Genomic DNA, 23,421 nt, shown 5'->3' with positions numbered 1-23,421 from the left:
TCAATGTAGGTGGCTGCTTTACAGCTGTATTTAGGATTCTAAACCACACATCACATTTTTGCACATATCACTGTCTTCGGTTTCTGCACCAAGTACATCTACATTATTCACTTCACAAAGTTTTGAAAATGTTGTTTGTGAAAATCTTGTTTCAGTGTCTTCCACTTTTATTTTTGCGTACTGTTTTCTTCTTGTGCTTCTTATCTTTCCTGGATGTTTAAGGGGGGGATCTAGTCGGGGCTATAGCAGCCATGCTAACATTTAATGCATCAACAATTTCACACCCAGGAATATAAACATCTGCACTGTCTTCTTCAGTTTCACATTCGGGTGATGGTGATTGTTCAGGTGGGTTGTCACTAAATTTCTTCTTGTAGTGAGTGTAGCAATTCCTGCATAATGGGTGTTATGCTAATACTGTTACTTGAGGACCAAGATATTTTGCAATGCTTCTGACAGATTTCCAACAAGTGTGAAGAGTTTTTTTTTTCTTCATTTTTCTTAAACACCATCTTCTTGTTTCTTTTTTTCATAGTCTGTGCACCTCACTCTTTTCACTACTGCTTTTCCTTGCTGAGATTGTATCTGACAAAAAGTTCAAACCAAGCATAAATCTCGATGCAGAATGGCTTATCTGCAAGTTTTCACTCGTTTGTTATAAACAGAAGAGCACTGGGGACAGTGTTGCCAGCATGCATATTCTACACTGGAAATTCAGTGATGTGAAATATGGAGAATGTTTGAAAAATTTTTAACATTTTACAAAGAAAAATATTGCCCACTGTGGTTGCACTGATTACTGGCATATTAACCAAACAATATTCTGTGTAATTCTCAAAAGATTTTGGATGGGGTTTTCAAGTAAATAATTCTTAAAAACTAGTAATAATGCAATTTTTTACGTTTTTAATAATAAATATTTACATAATACAGATAGCTGTAGCAGACAAGATACTGTTTATAATTACATCAGTAATATCTGGTAATATGAAAGAAAAGATAGCATTCTGTGACTTTCCAAATTAGAAAAAAATTTAATTGGAAAAATTAACTTAAATTTCGTATTTTCATCTTATCTCCATGAACCATGGACCTTGCTGTTGGTGGGGAGGCTTGCGTGCCTCAGCGATACAGATGGCCGTTCCGTAGGTGCAACCACAACGGAGGGGTATCTGTTGAGAGGCCAGACAAACATGTGGTTCCTGAAGAGGGGCAGCAGCCTTTTCAGTAGTTGCAGGGGCAACAGTCTGGATGATTGACTGATCTGGCCTTGTAACATTAACCAAAACGGCCTTGCTGTGCTGGTACTGTGAACGGCTGAAAGCAAGGGGAAACTACAGCTGTAATTTTTCCCGAGGACATGCAGCTCTACTGTATGATTAAATGATGATGGCGTCCTCTTGGGTAAAATATTCCGGAGGTAAAATAGTCCCCCATTCGGATCTCCGGGCGGGGACTACTCAAGAGGCTGTCGTTATCAGGAGAAAGAAAACTGGCGTTCTACGGATCGGAGCGTGGAATGTCAGATCCCTTAATCAGGCAGGTAGGTTAGAGAATTTAAAAAGGGAAATGGATAGGTTAAAGTTAGATATGGTGGGAATTAGTGAAGTTCGGTGGCAGGAGGAACAAGACTTTTGGTCAGGTGATTACAGGGTTATAAATACAAAATCAAATAGGGGTAATGCAGGAGTAGGTTTAATAATGAATAAAAAAAATAGGAGTGCGGGTTAGCTACTACAAACAGCATAGTGAACGCATTATTGTGGCCAAGATAGACACAAAGCCCATGCCTACTACGGTAGTACAAGTTTATATGCCAACTACCTCTGCAGATGATGAAGAAATAGATGAAATGTATGACGAGATAAAAGAAATTATTCAGGTAGTGAAGGGAGACGAAAATTTAATAGTCATGGGTGACTGGAATTCGTCAGTAGGAAAAGGGAGAGAAGGAAACATAGTAGTTGAATATGGATTGGGGGGAAGGAATGAAAGAGGAAGCCGCCTTGTAGAATTTTGCACAGAGCATAACTTAATCATAGCCAACACTTGGTTCAAGAATCATAAAAGAAGGTTGTATACCTGGAAGAATCCTGGAGATACTAAAAGGTGTCAGATAGATTATATAATGGTAAGACAGAGATTTAGGAACCAGGTTTTAAATTGTAAGACATTTCCTGGGGCAGATGTGGATTCTGACCACAATCTATTGGTTATGAACTGCAGATTGAAACTGAAGAAACTGCAAAAAGGTGGGGATTTAAGGAGATGGGACCTGGATAAACTGAAAGAACCAGAGGTTGTAGAGAGTTTCAGGGAGAGCATAAGGGAACAATTGACAGGAATGGGGGAAAGAAATACAGTAGAAGAAGAATGAGTAGCTCTGAGGGATGAAGTAGTGAAGGCAGCAGAGGATCAAGTAGGTAAAAAGACGAGGGCTAATAGAAATCCTTGGGTAACAGAAGAAATATTGAATTTAATTGATGAAAGGAGAAAATATAAAAATGCAGTAAATGAAGCAGGCAAAAAGGAATACAAACGTCTCAAAAATGATATCGACAGGAAGTGCAAAATGGCTAAGCAGGGATGGCTAGAGGACAAATGTAAGGATGTAGAGGCTTGTCTCACTAGGGGTAAGATAGATACTGCCTACAGGAAAATTAAAGAGACCTTTGGAGAGAAGAGAACCACTTGTATGAATATCAAGAGCTCAGATGGCAACCCAGTTCTAAGCAAAGAAGGGAAGGCATAAAGGTGGAAGGAGTATATAGAGGGTTTATACAAGGGCGATGTACTTGAGGACAATATTATGGAAATGGAAGGGGATGTAGATGAAGACGAAATGGGAGATAAGATACTGCGTGAAGAGTTTGACAGAGCACTGAAAGACCTGAATCGAAACAAGGCCCCGGGAGTAGACAACATTCCATTTGAACTACTGATGGCCTCGGGAGCGCCAGTCATGACAAAACTCTACCATCTGGTGAGCACGATGTATGAGACAGGCGAAATACCCTCAGACTTCAAGAAGAATATAATAATTCCAATCCCAAAGAAAGCAGGTGTTGACAGATGTGAAAGTTACCGAACTATCAGTTTAATAAGTCACAGCTGCAAAATACTAACGCGAATTCTTTACAGACAAATGGAAAAACTAGTAGAAGCCGACCTCGGGGAAGATCAGTTTGGATTCCGTAGAAATGTTGGAACACGTGAGGCAATACTGACCTTACGACTTATCTTAGAAGAAAGATTTAGAAAAGGCAAACCTTCGTTTCTAGCATTTGTAGACTCAGAGAACGCTTTTGACAATGTTAACTGGAATACTCTCTTTCAAATTCTAAAGGTGGCAGGGGTAAAATACAGGGAGCGAAAGGCTATTTACAGTTTGTACAGAAACCAGATGGCAGTTATAAGAGTCGAGGGGCATGAAAGGGAAGCAGTGGTTGGGAAAGGAGTAAGACAGGGTTGTAGCCTCTCCCCGATGTTATTCAATCTGTATATTGAGCAAGCAGTAAAGGAAACAAAAGAAAAATTCGGAGTAGGTATTAAAATTCATGGAGAAGAAGTAAAAACTTTGAGGTTCGCCGATGACATTGTAATTCTGTCAGAGACAGCAAAGGACTTGGAAGAGCAGTTGAACGGAATGGACAGTGTCTTGAAAGGAGGATATAAGATGAACATCAACAAAAGCAAAACGAGGATAATGGAATGTAATCGAATTAAGTCGGGTGATTCTGAGGGAATTAGATTAGGAAATGAGACACTCAAAGTAGTAAAGGAGTTTTGCTATTTAGGGAGTAAAATAACCGATGATGGTCGAAGTAGAGAGGATATAAAATGTAGACTGGCAATGGCAAGGAAAGCGTTTCTCAAGAACAGGAATTTGTTAACATCGAGTATAGATTTAAGTGTCAGGAAGTCGTTTCTGAAAGTATTTGTATGGAGTGTAGCCATGTATGGAAGTGAAACATGGACGATAACTAGTTTGGACAAGAAGAGAATAGAAGCTTTTGAAATGTGGTGCTACAGAAGAATGCTGAAGATAAGGTGGGTAGATCACGTAACTAATGAGGAGGTATTGAATAGGATTGGAGAGAAGAGAAGTTTGTGGCACAACTTGACTAGAAGAAGGGATCGGTTGGTAGGACATGTTTTGAGGCATCAAGGGATCACAAATTTAGCATTGGAGGGCAGTGTGGAGGGTAAAAATCGTAGAGGGAGACCAAGAGATGAATACACTAAGCAGATTGAGAAGGATGTAGGTTGCAGTAGATACTGGGAGATGAAGAAGCTTGCACAGGATAGAGTAGCATGGAGAGCTGCATCAAACCAGTCTCAGGACTGAAGACCACAACAACAACATCTTAAATTTGTAAGTTAAAGGAAGCCCATAAGTGCACGGGTGTCAACTAAATTTCAACACACTAAGAGGGAGCTTTAATGCAAAACATCTTCCACATCTCCAGTACTTTTGGTTTGTTAGGTTTTTTTCCCTTTCTCTCTCTCTCTCTCTCTCTCTCTCTCTCTCTCTCTGTCTCTACTGTTTCAAGAGTTGTTCACAAAATATACATTTTTCAAAGGGCCGTGCCACTTACAGAAGTTAAAGTAAATTCTTTATTTCTTAACACTTATGATACAGAGGATTTTCAGAGAAATTCATGACCACAAGTTGACATGACCTGTATGATTTGAGATGAAATAACCTATGTATATCAATCACATTTAACTGTAGGAGTTCATAAATTTAGAAATAAATATGTATTGGGTTGAATATGGGCTCTAAAGCTTCATAAAAATTGTCATAGCTGCTGATGAGTTTAATATGTGCACTCATTTTAATAAATGACAATTTGACTTGTTGTAAATGATTAATGGAAAATCTCATATAGAGATGTGAAACAAATACTAACAAAGAGATAGAGGGGCTGGCCAGTACTTACCTCAGCTCAGTACAGCCGATAGATACACACAAAACAAAACCGAAAATTTATGTTCCTAGCTTTCGGAACAAATGTTCCTTCATCAGGGAGGAGAGAGGGGAAAGAAAGGGAAGAAGGGAAAGGAGATTCAGTTACTCACAACCCAGGTTATGAAGCAACAGGGAAAGGAAAATAGGGAGGGTAGCAAGGATGGAGGCATGGTTGTCAGAGGGAAGCCAAAGATATTCTACTGTAAGTACTGTGCCAGCTTGAAGCATCCTCTTTGGTTTTTTATATATATATATATATATATATATATATATATATTTAGATGATGAGACTTACCCAACAAAAGCGCTGGCAGGTCGATAGACACACAAATAAACACAAACATACACACAAAACTCAAGCTTTCGCAACAAACTGTTGCCTCATCAGGAAAGAGGGAAGGAGAGGGAAAGACGAAAGGATATGGGTTTTAAGGGAGAGGGTAAGGAGTCATTCCAATCCCGGGAGCGGAAAGACTTACCTTAGGGGGAAAAAAGGACAGGTATACACTCGCACACACACACACATATCCATCCATACATACAAGACACAAGCAGACATTTGTAAAGGCAAAGAGTTTGAGCAGAGATGTCAGTCGGGACGGAAGTATAGAGGCAAAGATGATGTTGAAAGACAGGTGAGGTATGAGCGGCGGCAGATTGAAATTAGGAATTAGCGGAGATTGAGGCCTGGCGGATAGCGAGAAGAGAAATATATTTTTCCCACGTGGAATGTTTCCCTCTATTATATTCATATATATATATATATATATATATATATATATATATATATATATATATATATATATATATATAATAGAGGGAAACATTCCACGTGGGATAAATATATTTAAAAAGAAAGATGATGAGACTTACCAAACAAAAGCGCTAGCAGGTCGATAGACACACAAACAAACACAAACATACACACAAAATTCTAGCTTTCGCAACCAACGGTTGCCTCGTCAGGAAAGAGGGAAGGAGAAGGAAAGACAAAAGGATATGGGTTTTAAGGGAGAGGGTGAGGAGTCATTCCAATCCCGGGAGCGGAAAGACTTACCTTAGGGGGGAAAAAAGGACAGGTATACACTCGCACACACACACATATCCATCCGCATATACACAGACACAAGCAGACATTGGTTGATATGAAGCAGAAAATGTCTGCTTGTGTCTGTGTATATGCGGATGGATATGTGTGTGTGTGCGCGAGTGTATACCTGTCCTTTTTTCCCCCTAAGGTAAGTCTTTCCGCTCCCGGGATTGGAATGACTCCTCACCCTCTCCCTTAAAACCCATATCCTTTTGTCTTTCCTTCTCCTTCCCTCTTTCCTGACGAGGCAACCGTTGGTTGCAAAAGCTAGAATTTTGTGTGTATGTTTGTGTTTGTTTGTGTGTCTATCGACCTGCTAGCGCTTTTGTTTGGTAAGTCTCATCATCTTTCTTTTTAAATATATATATAACAGGCTGAAATGAACGATGCGAACGACTTTATGAACAGTATCGTGATATTGCAGACGCCCTCCTCCAAAGTCTTGATGCTGCTAGAAGAGTACGATGATGTGAGATGGTAGAAAGTGTAACTCAGATATTCAAGTAGAAAGGTGTGGAGCCTCCTGCTTAAGCTTGGCGGTGCCTCCAATAAATCCGGGCAGAAACGTGGTATTTCAGGAAAACCAAATCGCTAACCATATAGTTGAAACATCTAGATCGCTGAAAGGTTCAAAGAAGTTTCATTTCAAACACATACCCGACTCGTACGATTAAAGTTGGTGGTGACTTCTTACCCTCGATATTTTGGCTAAAATACATCATCTGTAATTGTGCTTATCACATTCTCTGAAAATTATTTTGAGCAGTTAGTTCATGAGCCCACGCAAATAGTAAATGGTTGTGAAAACACACTTGACCTCTTAGCAACAAATAATCCTGAGTTAATAACGAGCATCAAAACCAATACAGGGATTAGTGAACACTGGGTTGAATGTTGTAACCACCAAATCCTCCAAAAATAAACAAAAAATATACATATTCAAAATGCCTTCACAAAAGAAGACAAAGTAAATATTCCAGAATTCGAATCGAGAACAGCTGCCAACATGACGAACATAGAAGTAAATATACTCCGAGTAGTGAAGCAACATAAATCATTTAATAAAAGCAAGTCTTCTGGTCCAGACTGTATACGAATTAGGTTTCTTTCAGAGTATGCTGATGCATTAACTCCATACTTAACAATCACATACAACCGTTCAGTCGACGAAAGATCCGTACCCAAAGACTGGAAAGGTGCACAGGTTACACCAATATTCAAGAAAGGTAGTAGGAGTAATCCACTACTTACAGGCTCATATCATTAATGTTGATATGCAGCAGGATTCTGGAATATATCTTTTGTTCAAACATTATGAGTTACCTTGAAGAAAACGGTCTACTGACACACAGCCAATTGTTGAGTGCTATTGACAAGAGATTTCAGATCAATTCCATATTTCTGGATTTCCGGAAATCCTAACTAACCACACAAGCGGCTTGTAGTGAAATAGCGCGCTTGTGGAATATCGTCTCAGTTGTGTGACTGGATTTGTGATTTCCTGTCAGAGATGTCACAGTCTGTAGTAATTGACAGAAAGTCATCGAGTAAAACAGAAGCGATTTCTGGCATTCCCCAAGGTAGTGTTATAGGCCCTTTGCTGTTCCTTATCTATATAAACAATTTAGGAGACAATCTGAGCAGCCATCTTAGGTTGTTTGCAGCTGACGCTGTCATTTATCGACTAATAAATTCATCATAAAATCAAAACAAATTGCAAAACGATTTAGAAAAGATATCTTAATGGTGTGAAAATTGGCAGTTGATCCTAAATAATGATAAGTGTGAGGTCATTCACATGAGTTCCAAAAGGAATTTGTTGAACTTCGGTTACACGATAAATCCACCAAATCTAAAGGCCATAAATTAAACTAAATACCTAGGAATTACATTTACAAACAACTTAAGTTGGAAGGAACATATAGAAAATGTTGTGGAGAAGGCTTCGTTTTATTGTCAGGACACTTAGAAAATGTAACAGATCTACTAAGGAAACTGCCTACACTAGGCTTGTCCATCCTCTTTTAGAATGCTGCTGCACAGTGTGGGATCCTTACCAGATAGGACTGACAGAGTACCTCTTAAAATTTCAAAGAAGGGCAGCACGTTTTGTATTATCATGAAATATGGGAGTGTGTGTCACTGAAATGATGCAGGATTTGGGCTGGACATCATTAACAGAAAGGCATTTTTTGTTGTGACGGAATCTTCTCATGGAATTCCAGTCACCAACTTTCTCCTCCGAATGCAAAAATATTTTGTTGACACTAACCTACATAGGGAGAAATGATCACCACAATAAAATAAGGGAAATCAGATCTCGTATGGAAAGATATAGGTATTTTAAATCTGTCCTGCGACACCAAGGAAATGCCTTCTTTTGTCACCAAATGTGTTTCATGTTATTTAAATGAACTAACAGCAGTGGTCTTAATGAAACACGTATACCATTTGGTTTGCTTTCTTCATCAAAAACAGTGCATTACAAAAGATTTTGATTTTAGTACTTAAGATGTTTGCTCACACAAGAGAGAAATACAAAGATCTAAAAATTTATCAGGGAAAAATACTAAAACTGGTCTGGAAATCAGGGAAATATCAGGGAATTTCACTTGGGGAAACTTGTGGCAACCCCATGTGAGCAAGGAGAGGAAATTAGGTAATGGTCTACCACTGGGCTCCATTTAGGCACATCCCTCCCCACCATTATTCAATCTATATATCTCTGATCTCGCCAGTACCAGGTCATCAAAATTCTGCTACACGAACGATATCGCTCTTCTGTGTAGAACCAAGAATCTTGGAGGAGTGGAGATTGTTCTCGCAGAAGATCTAGCCGTTATGAGTGCCTGTTTTAGAAAGTACAGTCAAACAGATCAGTAACAGCTTGCACTGTACGTGCTTGAGCATTGTCCTGAAAAATCATGGTCAGATGTTGCAGAAAGTGTCATCACATCTGTCTCTATGCTGTTCATTTTTTGGAACACAACCTACTCCCAGGTTGACTGATGGGGCTGCTAAGTGCTATACCACCTACTGCACTCCCCTGACTTAAGCCCTCATGAGTTCAACTCAGTTTCTAAACTGAAGGAAACATTTCACAGCATTCGCTTCAGAACTGCTACAGATCCATTGGGCAATAGCCCGCGCCGCTCGAACTGTCATCACAACTGGCACTGCTAAGAGTATCTTACGACTTTCACATCGCTGGCAACAGGTTATACTCAATGCTGGTAACCGCTTTGAAGGTCAGTAAAACTTTGAAACACATATCTATTTTGCATGAGCTGTAAATAAATACAGGGCTATTACAAATGATTGAAGCTATTTCATAAATTCACTGTCGCTCCATTCATTGACATATGGTCACGACACACTACAGATACGTAGAAAAACTCATAAAGTTTTGTTCGGCTGAAGCCGCACTTCAGGTTTCTGCCGTCAGAGCGCTCGAGAGCGCAGTGAGACAAAATGGCGACAGGAGCTGAGAAAGCGTATGTCGTGCTTGAAATGCACTCACATCAGTCAGTCATAACAGTGCAACGACACTTCAGGACGAAGTTCAACAAAGATCCACCAACTGCTAACTCCATTCGGCCATGGTATGCGCAGTTTAAAGCTTCTGGATGCCTCTGTAAGGGGAAATCAACGGGTCGGCCTGCAGTGAGCGAAGAAACGGTTGAACACGTGCGGGCAAGTTACACGCATAGCCCGTGGAAAATTGACTCATGCCACAACTGGAGACCGACAGTGCCGACTTCATCTTTCAACAGGATGGTGCTCCACCGCACTTCCATCATGATGTTCGGCATTTCTTAAACAGGAGATTGGAAAACCGATGGATCGGTCGTGGTGGAGATCATGATCAGCAATTCATGTCATGGCCTCCACGCTCTCCCGACTTAACCCCATGCGATTTCTTTCTGTGGGGTTATGTGAAAGATTCAGTGTTTAAACCTCCTCTACCAAGAAACATGCCAGAACTGCGAGCTCGCATCAACGATGCTTTCAAACTCATGCTGCGCCGAGTGTGGGAGGAACTTGATTATCGGCTTGATGTCTGCCGAATCACTAAAGGGGCACATATCGAACATTTGTGAATGCCTAAAAAAACTTTTTGAGTTTTTGTGTGTGTGTGCAAAGCATTTTCAAAATATCTCAAATAATAAAGTTATTGTAGAGCTGTGAAATCGCTTCAATCATTTGTAATAACCCTGTAGTTACCACTATTAAAGTTCCAACCCTCGTATGTGTCTCTGCGGTCACCTTCATACTCTCTCTGTGAGATTGAGGTTGTTGGTGATGTCTCCAATACAATCAGCCACACCACAGGAACTGCTATTCCTCTTTCTACAGGCACACTCAGTACTCCAGTCCCATGGTGGACAAGAATATTGCAACAGCTTCTTATGATTGCCATAGGGCCCTGCAATATCTCAAGCGGCATCCCTTATAGGCCACCCTCATCACTCTCTCCACAAGTCCAAGAGAACGGCATTCCGCAGGCCTTCATCATGACCATGAGTGGGCTAGCGACCTCTTTCGGGCCACTGGTACACCCCCACACTGTCTGTCAATGACTTTTGCATTTGGTGCAACTCTTAATGCGTAGCCTCTGTTGCGCGCCAGCTTCAGTGTGCCATCTGAAGGGACATCGCTTGGAGCCCTTACCATGGTATCCAAATCCGTTCTCCTTGGGTCACACGTCTGTTGTCATATCACATTCCATCCTGATCGAGAACTCTAATTTGGTGTCCAGCACTTTGACGTTGTTGCAATCCCATTTTTTGGGTAACCTGTTTGATAAAAAACTGACTTGACTGCTCCATATTCATCAGTGAAATACTACGCACATGCAGAACCTTAGCAGTCTCTGCTTCCTTGTCCACACTTCTTGGGCTGCAGATCATGCTACTCTTATCCGTATTAAAGGGGTCCTGGTCTCATACCAACTGCCGACCAACCAGTTGCCAACATTAGGACTTGGTAGTAACAACTTCAGCTTTGACATCATTAGATCTAATCCACCATTGTGGCATTTGACTGGCTACTGGTGCCTTCTGGACTAGTTCAGTGACCAGTCTCCTTGGTGAAATGGGAATTTTCTCTCATCAACTCCAAGGTACCAACTGTTTCTCACTTACCACAGTCACCATCTGCCAACTTCCTCATCACCCAATTTGTCATGGTCTTTTCGCATGTGAGAAGCATTGATCCCCTGATACCCATCCCCAGGTGTGATTACCAGTTGGAATGCACTTAGCAGCCATATGTGAAGACCTCCACCTAACTCGTTATAATGTACTCCCCATGTTCCAGTCGCCATCATAATCTTTCGCAGTCTGTTCCTTCCAGTTCTCCAAGAGAATCAGCGTGCTACCATCATTTAACAGTTATGGCTGTAAAACCATGGTTTTGAGGAGATACGCATTTGCATCTCCTGCCAGTTGAGAACAACATTAGTCGCTGGGCGCATGGATTGATTTTACAGCAGAGCTGATAGCTGCTAACAGAGCCCTACGTTTTATTAAACAGACCTGCTATGACTATGTTTTAATTTTCAGTGACTCAGTGAGTAGTCTCCAGGCCATTAATCACTGTTATTCTTGTTACCCTGTTATTCACACTATGCGCAACCTTCTCTCTGAGTTTATTCGTAGTGCTTGCTCAGTTGTACTTCTCTAAGTCTTAGGTCATGTGGATATCCCAGGGAATAAACTGACCGACTGTTTGGCTAGAGAAGCAATATTTGGCTCAAATTCACTATGATGATCCCCAGTATGGATTTGCAGGTCCAAATAAGGCCTGTGTTCACTTGTAGATTGAACAAAATTTTTGGCTACTGCCCCCTCTATTAAACTCCACACTATCAAGAAGACTACTACTGCATAGTGCTCCTCCTTCCATTACTCCTGGAAGGCATCCACTGACATGTCACATCTGCACCGGTGATATGAGACTAACCCATAGTTATATTTTATGTGGCAAGCAATACCCACATTGTGGTTATGAAGTCTTTAATGCCTTGACCATAATGATCAGGAGTGGAACGGCTCCCGTTGTATGCTGACTTTCCTATTTTCCTCATCCAATTTTTGTTACTCATGGTCCAACTGATGTCCATTAGATTGTTAGCCTTCTCACTCTTATTGTCTGGAATTTGTAGACTAGAAGTCATTATTTGTTCTGTAACTGTCTTCGCTCTTAATTACGTTGGTGGTGATGGGATATGGGTCGGATTTCTCTCGCCATGGGTGAGCCCTGGGAGATCGCTCGTCTGCTTGACTTATGCACCAGATCAATCCATTTATTTCTCTGTAAATTATTTCTCAGCGTTAGTATTGCTTCCATTGCCTCAATTTGACTGCTCCTCTGAACCTTCATCATCAGAAAACGTTACTGGCAGATGTCACTAACTTCAAATGAACTATCCCTGAACTTAGAACCGATGACCTCGCTGTTCAGACCCTTAACTCTCCAACCACCCAAACAACACCTGAACTGTCATAAACCCACTGTGTCTTCTTCTGAAGCAAGCTGGCTCACAACTATTCTTGGTGGTCCTTGATATTCTGAATATTGGCACTTGGACTGAGTTGACATTGGAGCTGGTCCCATACATGTTTTATTGGGGACAGATCTGGGGATCATGCTGGCTGTGGGAGTACCTCAACATGACTCTGACTGTACAGAGATACACAAGATATGTACAGACAAACATTGTCCTGTTGGAAAATAGCACTATGGTACTGTTGCATGAGAGTTAACACATGAGACTGCAGGATGTCCATGACATTACATTGTTTCATCTGTTCTCTCAGTCACTACCAGCTGTGACCTGAAATCCTATCCAATGGGTTTCAACAGCATAATGCCAAAAGTAACACCACTGTACATGACCAACTCTCTGGAAGAATCAAATCTCTCCTAACGTTGATGCCATACTCATCGACAGTAATTGTCCAGGTTAGTGCAGATTCATCGCTGAACACAATGCTACACCATTCATCAAAAGTGGTCACAGCAGCACTCCAAAAACAGTTGGGGTGTTAGCAGCTGCCTACACAAGGAATGGTAATTTTGTTTCAGACTGCTGCTGTTCCCAGGCCAATGGTTCTGGATAACAAAGGATGTTGCAGTGTAGTATACCTTTTTCTTGGAAGGCAGGCACAGAAGAGAAGGGACTACAATGAGCTCAGTGCTCAGTATGGTAACCCTGTCCTGCTTTGGTCAGACATGGAAAACCAGGATCTTGACAATGAATATTGTCCTTGCATACCCATGCAGAACAACTTTGGATCACTGTCACATCTGAATGTCTTAAATATCTGGATATTACATGATACAACCATCCGGCCAAATGGAGACCCACAGAGAGACGCCTTTCAAACTCTGTCGGGTGCTGATAATGCTGTCACGCAAATGTACATGTCATCTCCATGTCCTTCACAGTGATCACTCTACATTTGATGCTGTTCACACCCCCTTGCATATTTATCTGGTAACAACAGTAAACACGAACAATGCTGATGCTCTCTGGTGACCGTTCTACCTGTCGGATAGAATTGCAGTTTTAATCATTTACATACATGTTGATGGTGTGTATGGCTATGAAATTACATTGACCAAGTCTTCTGGGTGCTTTCCTTTTTTTGTCAGGCAGTGTATACAAGGAAATAACTGCTACTTTTAATGAAACAACTGCTGCTTCTCTTATAGTAGTCAGTTGCTATTTTTGTCTAATGCTTAGGAACCATTTCGTGAAATTAGCATCTATTTTTTTAAATCTACGTCTGTGCTCTGCAAACAACCGTGAAGTTCATGACAGAGGGTACATCCCACTCTATCAGTTATTAGGGTTTCTTCATATTCTATTCATGTAGGGAGAGTGAGAATAATGATTGTCTGAATGCCTCTGTGTGTACAATAATTATTCTTAGCTTATCCTCAAGAACTTTATGTGAGTGGTACATGAGGGTGTAGTATATTCCTAGAATCATCATTTAAAACTGTTTCTTAAAACTTTGTTAATAGGCTTTCCTGGAATAGTTTTCGCCTGTATTCAAGAGCCTTCCAGATCAGTTTCTTCAGCAGCTCTCCCATAGATCAAAGAAACCTGTGACCATTTGTGCTGCCCTTCTCTGTATATGTTCAGTATCCACTGTTAGTCCTATTTGGTACGGGTCCCACACAAGTGAGCAGTATTCTAGAACTGGTCGCACTAGTTATTTGCAAACAGTCTCCTTTGTAGACTTATTGCACTTCTTCAGTTGTCTACAAACAAACTTAAGTATATCACTTGCTTTTACCCACGACTGAACCTGTGCGATTATTCCATTTCATATCCCTAAAAAAATGATACACCCAGGTGTTTGTATGAGTTGGCAGATTCTAACAGTGACTCATTGATATTATAGTCCTAAAATACTCCGTGGTTTTTTTGTGAAGTGCATGATTTTACATTTCTGAACATTTAAAGCAAGTTACCAATCTTTGTACCACTTTGAAATCTTATCGAAATCTGACTGAATATTTATGCAGCGTCTGCAAGGTCATTAATATACAACAGGAACAGCAAGGGTCCCAACTCACTTCTCTTGGGAACACCTGAAATTACTTCTACCTGTCACGATGACTCTCCATCCAAGATAACATTCTGCATCTTCCCTACCAAAAAGTACCCAGTCCAGTCACAAATTTCTTTTGATACCCCGTATGATCATACTTTTGACAATAAGTGAAGGTGTTACTGAGTCAAATGCTTTTCAGAAATCAGGAAATACTACATCTACCTGATTGCCTATATCCAAAGCTTTAAGTATGTCCTGGGAGAAAAGTGCAAGTTGGGTTTCACATGATCGATGTTTTCGGAATTCCGTGCTGGTTGACATTGAGGAGGTCATTCTGTTCAAGATACATCATTATGTTTGAGCTCAGAATATATTCTAAGATTCTACAACTAATTGATGTCAAGGATATTGGATGGTAGTTTTATCGATCACTTCTACTACCCTTCTTGCAGACAGGTGTGACCTCTGCTTTTTTCCAAGAACTGAGCAAGGCTCTTTGTTCAAGTGATTTATGATAGATCATAACAATACCAGAGAAGGAAAGTTGCTACTCACCATATAGCAGAGATGAACATAAGGTTAGTTTGCATGTTGAGGGATTTGGGGAATGATGTTGAGGCAAGGTTCGAGGTTAATAAATTCTGGAAAGTTAACAGGGGGTGGTTTGGAGGCAGTGTGGGTGGATCACAGTTGGATGGAGAAGTGAACTGAGTTAGGCAAGGTTCAATATTGGTCTTTGGTGGAGTCTAATTGGTCGGGTTGGTAGTGAAAAAGTGTTTCCACTGTAGGGACTGGGAGAAGGAGAGAAGGTCTTTAACTAGTCCAGCATGGTTGAATTTGGGAGTGGGGCTAAAGGTGAGCCCTTTGGAAAGGGCTGATATTTCTGTGGGACTAAGGCTTCTGGAGCAAAGGTTCATAAATGTGTTGCGGGTCTGTTTAGGTTCTGGGTTCTGTGTGGTGGTGGGAGGGAGTTTTGGAGGGTGGGGTAAATGTAGTAGGTCTGCAAGACAGGGTTTGTCAGCTATGAGGGGGTGTGGGGGAGGTTTGGAGGTGGTTGTAGAAGTGGTGGACAGTGGTATTCCGAGGTGGGAGTAGGAATTGAGCAGAATGGAGAGCTTTTTGAGGTGGTGTTGTGCATGTTGCTCAAGTTCCTGCAGGGCAAGGGTTTCAATGTGTGTGATGTTGAATTTGAGATTGCATAGCAGGAGAATTTTGCGGATAGAGAGAAGGTACTGCAAGGAGGATTGAGCTTGGTTGATATGGTTTTGCAGGACTATGTTGGTGAGGGCTAAGGATTGGCAGAATCTGAACAGGTGGAGGTCATTGTGGAAGGAGGGGTGGCAACCAGAGATGGGTAAATTGATGGAAAGCCATTAGGGGGGATTTCATGAGCCAAGCAACAACGTAGGAACAGTATGTGGGACTGGGATCTTTCCTCCAGAAGCCTTAGATCCACAGAAATATCGGTTCTTTCCAAAGGCCTCACCTTTTGCCCCACTCCCAAATTCATCCATGCTGGACTGGTGAAAGACCTTCTCTCTTTCTCCCAGTCCCTACAGTGGAAACACTTTTTCACTACCAACCCGACCAATCAAACTAAACCAAAGACCAATATTGAGCCTTGCCTAACTCAGTTCACTCCTCCATCCAAATGTGATCCACCTCCCACTGCCTCCAAACCACCCCCTGTTATCTTTCCAGAATTTCTTAACCTCGAACCTTGCCTCAACATCATTCCCCAAATCCCTCAACATGCAAACTAACCTTACATCCACAGAAAGAACTGCAGTCCACCCTGTAAAAACTGATCCTGACCTTATAATCCTACCTGCTGACAAAGGCTCGTGTGTGTGCGTGTGCGTGTGCGTGTGCGTGTGCGTGTGTGGGCGCGTGCGTGTGTGCGCGCGCACGTGTCTGTCTACTGCTGACAAAGGGCATAATGGTATTGTTACATTCCATCCTGGATTTTCCATTGTTTGTTTATGATAGATTATAGTTAGAAGAGGGGCTAACTCAGTTGCAAATTCAGTATAGAATCTGACAGGGGTACAATTGGGCCCAGGAACTTTGTTCTCTTTTAACGATTTGAGCTGTTTCTCATCACTGCTGACACTAGTACTTATTTCATGCATCTTTCAGTGTTATGGGATTAAATAGAGGCAATTTTCCTGGGTTTTCCTTTGTAAAGGAACATTTGAAAATGGAGTCAAGAATGTCAACATTTGCTTTGCTACCCTCAATTTCATTTCCTATCTCATTCATTAGGTACTGGACACTAACTTTGGTGCCACTAACAGCCTTTACATGTGACCAGCATTTCTTTGGGTTTTGTGAAATGTCATTTGGCAGTGTTCTGCTACGGTAACATTGAAGGCATCATGCTCTCTTGACAGCCAAACGCGTTTCATTCAGCATGTCTCTATCTATAGCCTACAATTTCTTTATAGTGACTGTATACCACGTGGAGTACCTTCCATTACGAACTGTTCTACTGGTTACATAGATATCCAGTGCAGAGTTAGTTTTTCTTTTAAACTTGATCTGTAGTTCCTCTACATGCTCCTGCCCTGTGCTGAAAGTTTAAAGTTCTTTACTGAGAAATGACTAATTTTTTTTGTATCTAGTTTACTGAACATATATACTTTCCTTCTTGTATTAGTTGTCATTTGTATCGTAGTAATCAATGTTGCCACAACCATGTCATGATCACTGATACCAGTTTCGATGTGGACATTCTCAAAGAGGTCAGGTTTATTTGTTGCCATTAGATCCAATATATTTCCATCATTAGTGGGGTTCCGAACTATTTGTGCTAGGTAGTTTTCAAAGAAGGCATTTAGTAAAGTTCCTCAGGATGTCTTATCACGCCCACCAGCAACAATACTATTATTTTCCCAATTAATTGTTGGATGATTTAAGTCTCCACCAATGATTACAGTATGATTGGGGAACTTGTGTACAAGCGAAATGAGGTTTTCTCCCAAGTTTTTGGTTACATTAGAAGATAGAGTCTATTGGGTGATAGTAGGATCCAGTTATCATTTTTTGCCTACTTCTGATACTGAGTCTTGCCCAAACAGTCTCAAATGCAGCTTCAATTTCTAACTTTGTGGATTTGAATTTCTTGTCTATTGCGACAAATACACCACCTCCATTTCCACTTCACTTCTTCTTTCGATGTACAGGTAAATTTTCCCCAAAAATCTCACTGCTATCAATTTTGAGTTTCAATCAGTTTTCTGTGCCTAGTATTATGTGAACTTCACTGCTTTTCATGAGTGGTTCAAACACTGGGAGGGGGGGGGGGGGGAATGTTGTGTGCACCCCACATGCTGTCATCTACGTGAGCAACAGGCTCTTAATGTGTAGCGCACACTTGACCCATTTAGGAGGACTCTCCTGTTCTCAACCTTATGGCACAAGTCCAGGAATTCGAAGCCTAGTTTGTCACAGAACCTTCGAAGTCTCTGGTTCAATCTTTCCACTTGACTCAGAACACAATCAGTTCCAGGGACAACGCAGCAAATTGTGAGCTTCGTTAAAACTCCGTACACTAGGCTGATCTTCTGAATCTTCTCTGCAGTTGCTGGAATGGCCTCCAGTTGACAACAGACAAGACAGGTTTCACCAAAACAGGCGAATTGAGTGCCACTGGCCCAGTTTTATTTAAGGACAGCACTTCAAACTTGTCCCTGCAGCAAACTGGGGCAGTGGCTAAGTAGTATGAGGCATCTTTCAGTCCACAGTCAACTGTGAGTGCACTTTGGTTCAAATTGCACTTTTTGCAATATTTTTACTCCTTGAAAAGAGAATGGAAGCTTTTGGGAAATTGGTATATTGTTATTTTCAGTTAACTACATTGTGTTGTGAAAATGGGCAAAGAGTGGTCAGTTGGAAGCCTCAGTATTTTACACAATGTTATCTCATACATTGTATGATCAAAATAAACTCCCACGTGAAATGCTTTCATAAAAGTAAATGAAGTTTGCTTCCCAAGACTTTTGTATGTGCAGGAAAATTGCAACAAATTAAATGACTCTTTTCTCTCTCTCTCTCTCTCTCTCTCTCTCTCTCTCTCTCTTTCTCTCTCTCTTCCTTTTTCTTAAAAAAAATAAAAATAGAGAAAATTGCATCCCAGCATTAATTGCATAACACATTTGGACCTCCGTTTTCTTCATAGTCCCGAAAAGAAATCAGGTAAGTTAAAAGGAAGTAACACATTATGTGAGAAAAACATTGAAAAACAGAATGACTGCATGAAGGATTAAACACTTCACAATACAGTTTTTCGTTTGAAGTAACCATATATAGATTTCACAAAGGCTTTCATTCTCTTGCTAGAGAGTAAAAATATAGAGAAAAGTCTGATTCGAGTCTATGCACATGGGAGCTGACTGATCTGCACATAGGCTTCATACCATTTGACTACTATTCCAGTCAGGAAGAACTTGCCTTATGTTTATTGGCTAAAGATCAAAATGACAAAGTTTTCAGTTTCTTGGAATCTGTTAGGTTACAAACTTGACATGTGTAAATGAACTTTCCTCATTTTCTAGTTTTCTACAAGTTCCATGTGGAGTGAAATGGGACCCGCATAGTAACCTCAGTCCATTTCACAAGACCTACTTTTGTGTGACTCTGGACTAGTATGCCAAAGCTCCTCGAAACCAATGTTGTCACCAGGTCTGTCCCATCCTTGTTAATCACCTGCACTTTGTGACACTTCACACACTGTGTAATTCTGTGTACATTATAATATTGTCTGATTACTTGGTATTAGATGATACTAAAGTTCATACTGAAAGAATGATATGTGTCATGTGTAATTACTTTTGAATTCTTGTTTTGTACAGTTCATACAACATTTATTATAATTTTGCTCATTATTTTTTTTCCGTTCTGTTAACACACTGTTCTCATTTTTTTCATGCTCTCAGTCTTTCTTGTTTGTTACCTTGATTATATGCTTTACTGTCTTGAAACTAAAGAAAAGTGTATTCTGTGCATTCCATTGCTTCTCGTTTCCTAGCCCATGAATGTGTTCTCGAACCATACACATAAGTACAAATAATACAATTGCAAATATATTGAATACAGATACACTATGTGATCAAAAGCATTTGGAAACCCCTAAAAACATACGTTTCTCATATTGGGTGCATTGTGCTGCCACCTACTGCCAGCTACTCCAATCAGGACCTCAGTAGTCATTAGACATCGTGAGAGAACACAGTGGGGTGCTCCGCAGAACTCACAGACTTCGAACATGGTCGGGTGATTGGGTGTCACTTGTGTGGACGTCTGTACCTGAGATTTCCACACTCCTAAACATCCCTAGGTCCACTGTTTCTGATGTGATAGTGAAGTGGAAATGTGAAGGGACATGTACAGCACAAAAGCATACAAGCCGACCTTGTCTGTTGACTGACAGAGACTGATGACAGTTGAAGAGGGCCCTAATGTCTAATAGGCAGACATCTATCCAGACCATCACACAGGAATTCCAAACTGTATCAGGATCCACTGCAAGTACTATGACCATTAGGCGGGGGGTGAGAAAACTTGGATTTCATTGTTGAGCGGCTGCTCATAACCCACACATCACGCTGGTAAATGCCAAATGATGCCTCGCTTCATGTAAGGAGTGTAAACATTGGACGATTGAACAGTGGAAAAACGTCATGTAGAGTGACGAATCACAGTACACAATGTGGCGATACAATGGCAGGGTGTGGGTATGGCAAATGCCCGGTGAACGTAATCTGCCAGCGTGTGTAGTGCCAACAGTAAAATTCGGACACGATGGTGTTGTGGTGTGGTCGTATTTTTCATGGAGGGGCTTGCACCCCTTGTTGTTTTGTGTGGTTCTATCACAGCACATGTCTACATTGATGTTTTAAGCACCTTCTTGCTTCCCACTGTTGAAGAGCAATTCGGGGATGGAGACTGCATCTTTCAACACTATCGAGCACCTGTTCATAATGCACAGCCTGTGGCAGAGTGGTTGCACAACAACAACATCATCAACATCAACATCCCTGTAATGGACTGGCCTGCACAGAGTCCTGACCCGAATCCTATAGAACACCTTTGGGATGTTTTGGAACGTCGAACTCCGACTTTATGCCTGACCTGAATCCTATACAACACCTCTGGGACGTTTTGGAATGCCGACTTCGTGCGAAGCCTCACCGACTGACATTGATACCTCTCCTTAGTGCAGCACTCTTTGAAGAATGGGCTGTCATTCCGCAAGAAACCTTCCAGAACCTGATTGAATGTATGCCTGTGAGAGTGGAAGTTGTCATCAAGGCTATGGGTGGGTCAACACCATATTGAATTCCAACATTACCGAAGGAGGGCGCCATGAACTTGTAAGTCATTTTCAGCCAGGTGTCCGGATACTTTTGATCACATAGTGTAATTGTTTATTTTAACATCGGAGTTTTATGAAGCTGATCTGTAAATGTGTATATTTTGTTGGCTCAAATAAGACACTGTATGCCAATGAACTTCATCTGAAAGTAGATGTGTGCTTGTCACTTTGTTTCCATCCTCTGTGCCATTACTTAAACAATGTAACATAACTCTGGAGTAGATTTGAGTTGTTAATACATACAGTGATACAGAATAGTAGAGCTGCTACTTCATTGATGTTTCAGATTCCTTTGTTAGTTTTTGCTAAGATCTTCATGACTCTTTCCTTACACATTTTCCATTTGGGATGACATGTGGCAAGTTGAAATGGAGTGTTAGTATACAACTTGCTACTGGTTGCTCCTGATTCTTTCAGAGTAATTGCATTGCCCATTCTAGGCATTCAACAGTTGATTTGAGTTTTGGTTTTAACTTCCCAATTCCATCAACACAGAATATACTATTCTACTTGGTCTAACCATCAAACCAATTGATATTATACTTTAAAATTCCTTATAAGCTATATTAATATTATTATTTTCTCTCATTCTTTCCTTCCAGAACTAGATGATGATGATGATGATGTGAAGCCGTTTCAGCGTAAGAAGATTACTTATTGTATAATAGATGATGATGATGATGATGACGATATCCAAGAGATACCTATCGAGCCAGTACCATCAGTTTCTGAAGAACAAGAGGTTATTCCTGTAGAGAATGGGGTAGAACCTGAGGCTGTTGATGGCATACAACCTGAGGCTGTTGATGACATACATGAAAAACAAGTAAGCCTTGACTTCCTGGAAGATGCATTTCCCACTAAAGATAAAATGGTGAGCAGTGCATGAGACCATTCATCTTTTTATTTTGTTGTTATTTTATAGTTATTTATGAAATGACAAGTTCTTGATTAAATTCTAATTAAAATTACTTGTGCCACTTGACCATTACCACAATATGTGGCAGCTACCACTGAGTTTTTGATGACAGAGGCATACTGCAGAGAAATAGAGGATAGTATGTAAATAGGATGAAAATTTTAAAGGTATATGCTGTCATCAGATGTTACTCGCCGGCAGCTGTGCTGCTCCAGAGTAAGTGCCACCACTCAGTTCATGATTATACTTTTAGAAGTAGTTGAATAAATGGTAGTAATGACTGAGCGAAGTGGTGCAGTGGTTAGCACACTGGACTCACATTCGGGAGGACAGCAGTTCAAACCAGCGTCCAACCATCCTGATTCAGGTTTTCCATGATTTTCCTAAATTGCTTTACGCAAAATCCAGGATGGTTCCTTTCAAAGGGCATGGCCGACTTCCTTCCCCATCCTTCCCTAATCCGATGGGACCGATGACCTCACAGTTTGGTCCCCTCCCCCAAATCAACCAACAAACAAGTGGATGTAACGATTAATTCATGTACATTTTGTTAGAAGGGACATTCATTATTCCACATTTAAAGAGACAGGATGCTGGGGAAAGGTAGTAAGCAAAGGACAAAAAAGAGAAACTGTTGAAAAAACTTCTGGAAGTCAGTCAGTAAATCAGTTTGTCTTGCTATCTAAAGGAGTGGAGGAAAGGCCTCATCCAGATGTAGTTGAATATATGTTGAAGCAGAATATTAGCTTAAAGAAAAAAAGACATGCCGGGATCAAATCAGAATAGGAGAATAGTTCTGCTTCTAGATAGCTGTAATGAGAGGGATGTAGGACAGCAGCTTCAGGAGAAATTAAGTGCAGGATACCAGGTCACAAGTTTTGTGAAACCGAATGCTAGCCTTAGCCAGGTGACAGAAAACTTAGGTCAGCTATTCAGGGACTTTGAGAATGGAGATCAGGTAATTATAGTTGGGGAGCAGGAAACAGCCTGGCTATGAATCCAAGATATAATATTAGGAGTGACCTGGATAAAATAGGAGCAGAAACTGGGCACACAAGTGTCGGGTTTGTGGAGTTCTTTAGCACCATGATCGGCCCTGGGTAAACACTACTTAAGGCATGTTAACACTGAGCTGAAAGGGATGCTCCAGACACCGGCAAAATCTCTCATAAGTGGTGTTCCAGTTGATGCTATTAGTAGTTGGGGATGCACTACACATGGTCTGCACCTAAATAGGAAGGGGAAAGATATGTTAGCTTCTCTATTAGCAGATACTGTAAGGAGTGCCACGTCACACAAGGGATGATCCCTGTTGTTAGTGGGACCATGCACACAGGTTTTTTAGGTTAAAGCCAAAGTCCAGACAGACAACAATCAAGAAAAATAGAATAAAAAAAGCTTCATGTACAGTAAATATGGATAAAGCTAAGGGTAGTATCAATTTACCTCATCAAAATATCAGGAAATAAAAAATAAAGTATGTGAGCTGTTAGT

The 23,421-nt window shown here is 40.9% G+C and overlaps 1 protein-coding gene across 3 annotated transcripts in view; it reads left to right on the top strand.

The window, feature by feature from the left end:
* The window catches only part of LOC126177843 (SWI/SNF-related matrix-associated actin-dependent regulator of chromatin subfamily A containing DEAD/H box 1 homolog), a 184,239-nt gene that overhangs the window by 3,560 nt on the left and 157,258 nt on the right, over positions 1-23,421 (top strand). For 2 of the 3 annotated variants that reach the window (XM_049924487.1, XM_049924486.1), the window contains exon 3: positions 21,611-21,882. In XM_049924487.1, coding sequence (XP_049780444.1) covers positions 21,611-21,882 — 272 coding nt within the window. The remainder of the gene's footprint in view (positions 1-21,610; positions 21,883-23,421) is intronic. The other variant, XM_049924488.1, reaches the window with a different exon arrangement.

The sequence above is a fragment of the Schistocerca cancellata genome, chromosome 1, assembly GCF_023864275.1.
Source record: "Schistocerca cancellata isolate TAMUIC-IGC-003103 chromosome 1, iqSchCanc2.1, whole genome shotgun sequence".
Taxonomy (NCBI): domain Eukaryota; kingdom Metazoa; phylum Arthropoda; class Insecta; order Orthoptera; family Acrididae; genus Schistocerca; species Schistocerca cancellata.
Note: the sequence above shows the minus strand (reverse complement) of the source record. Positions and strands in the feature narration are given on the sequence as shown.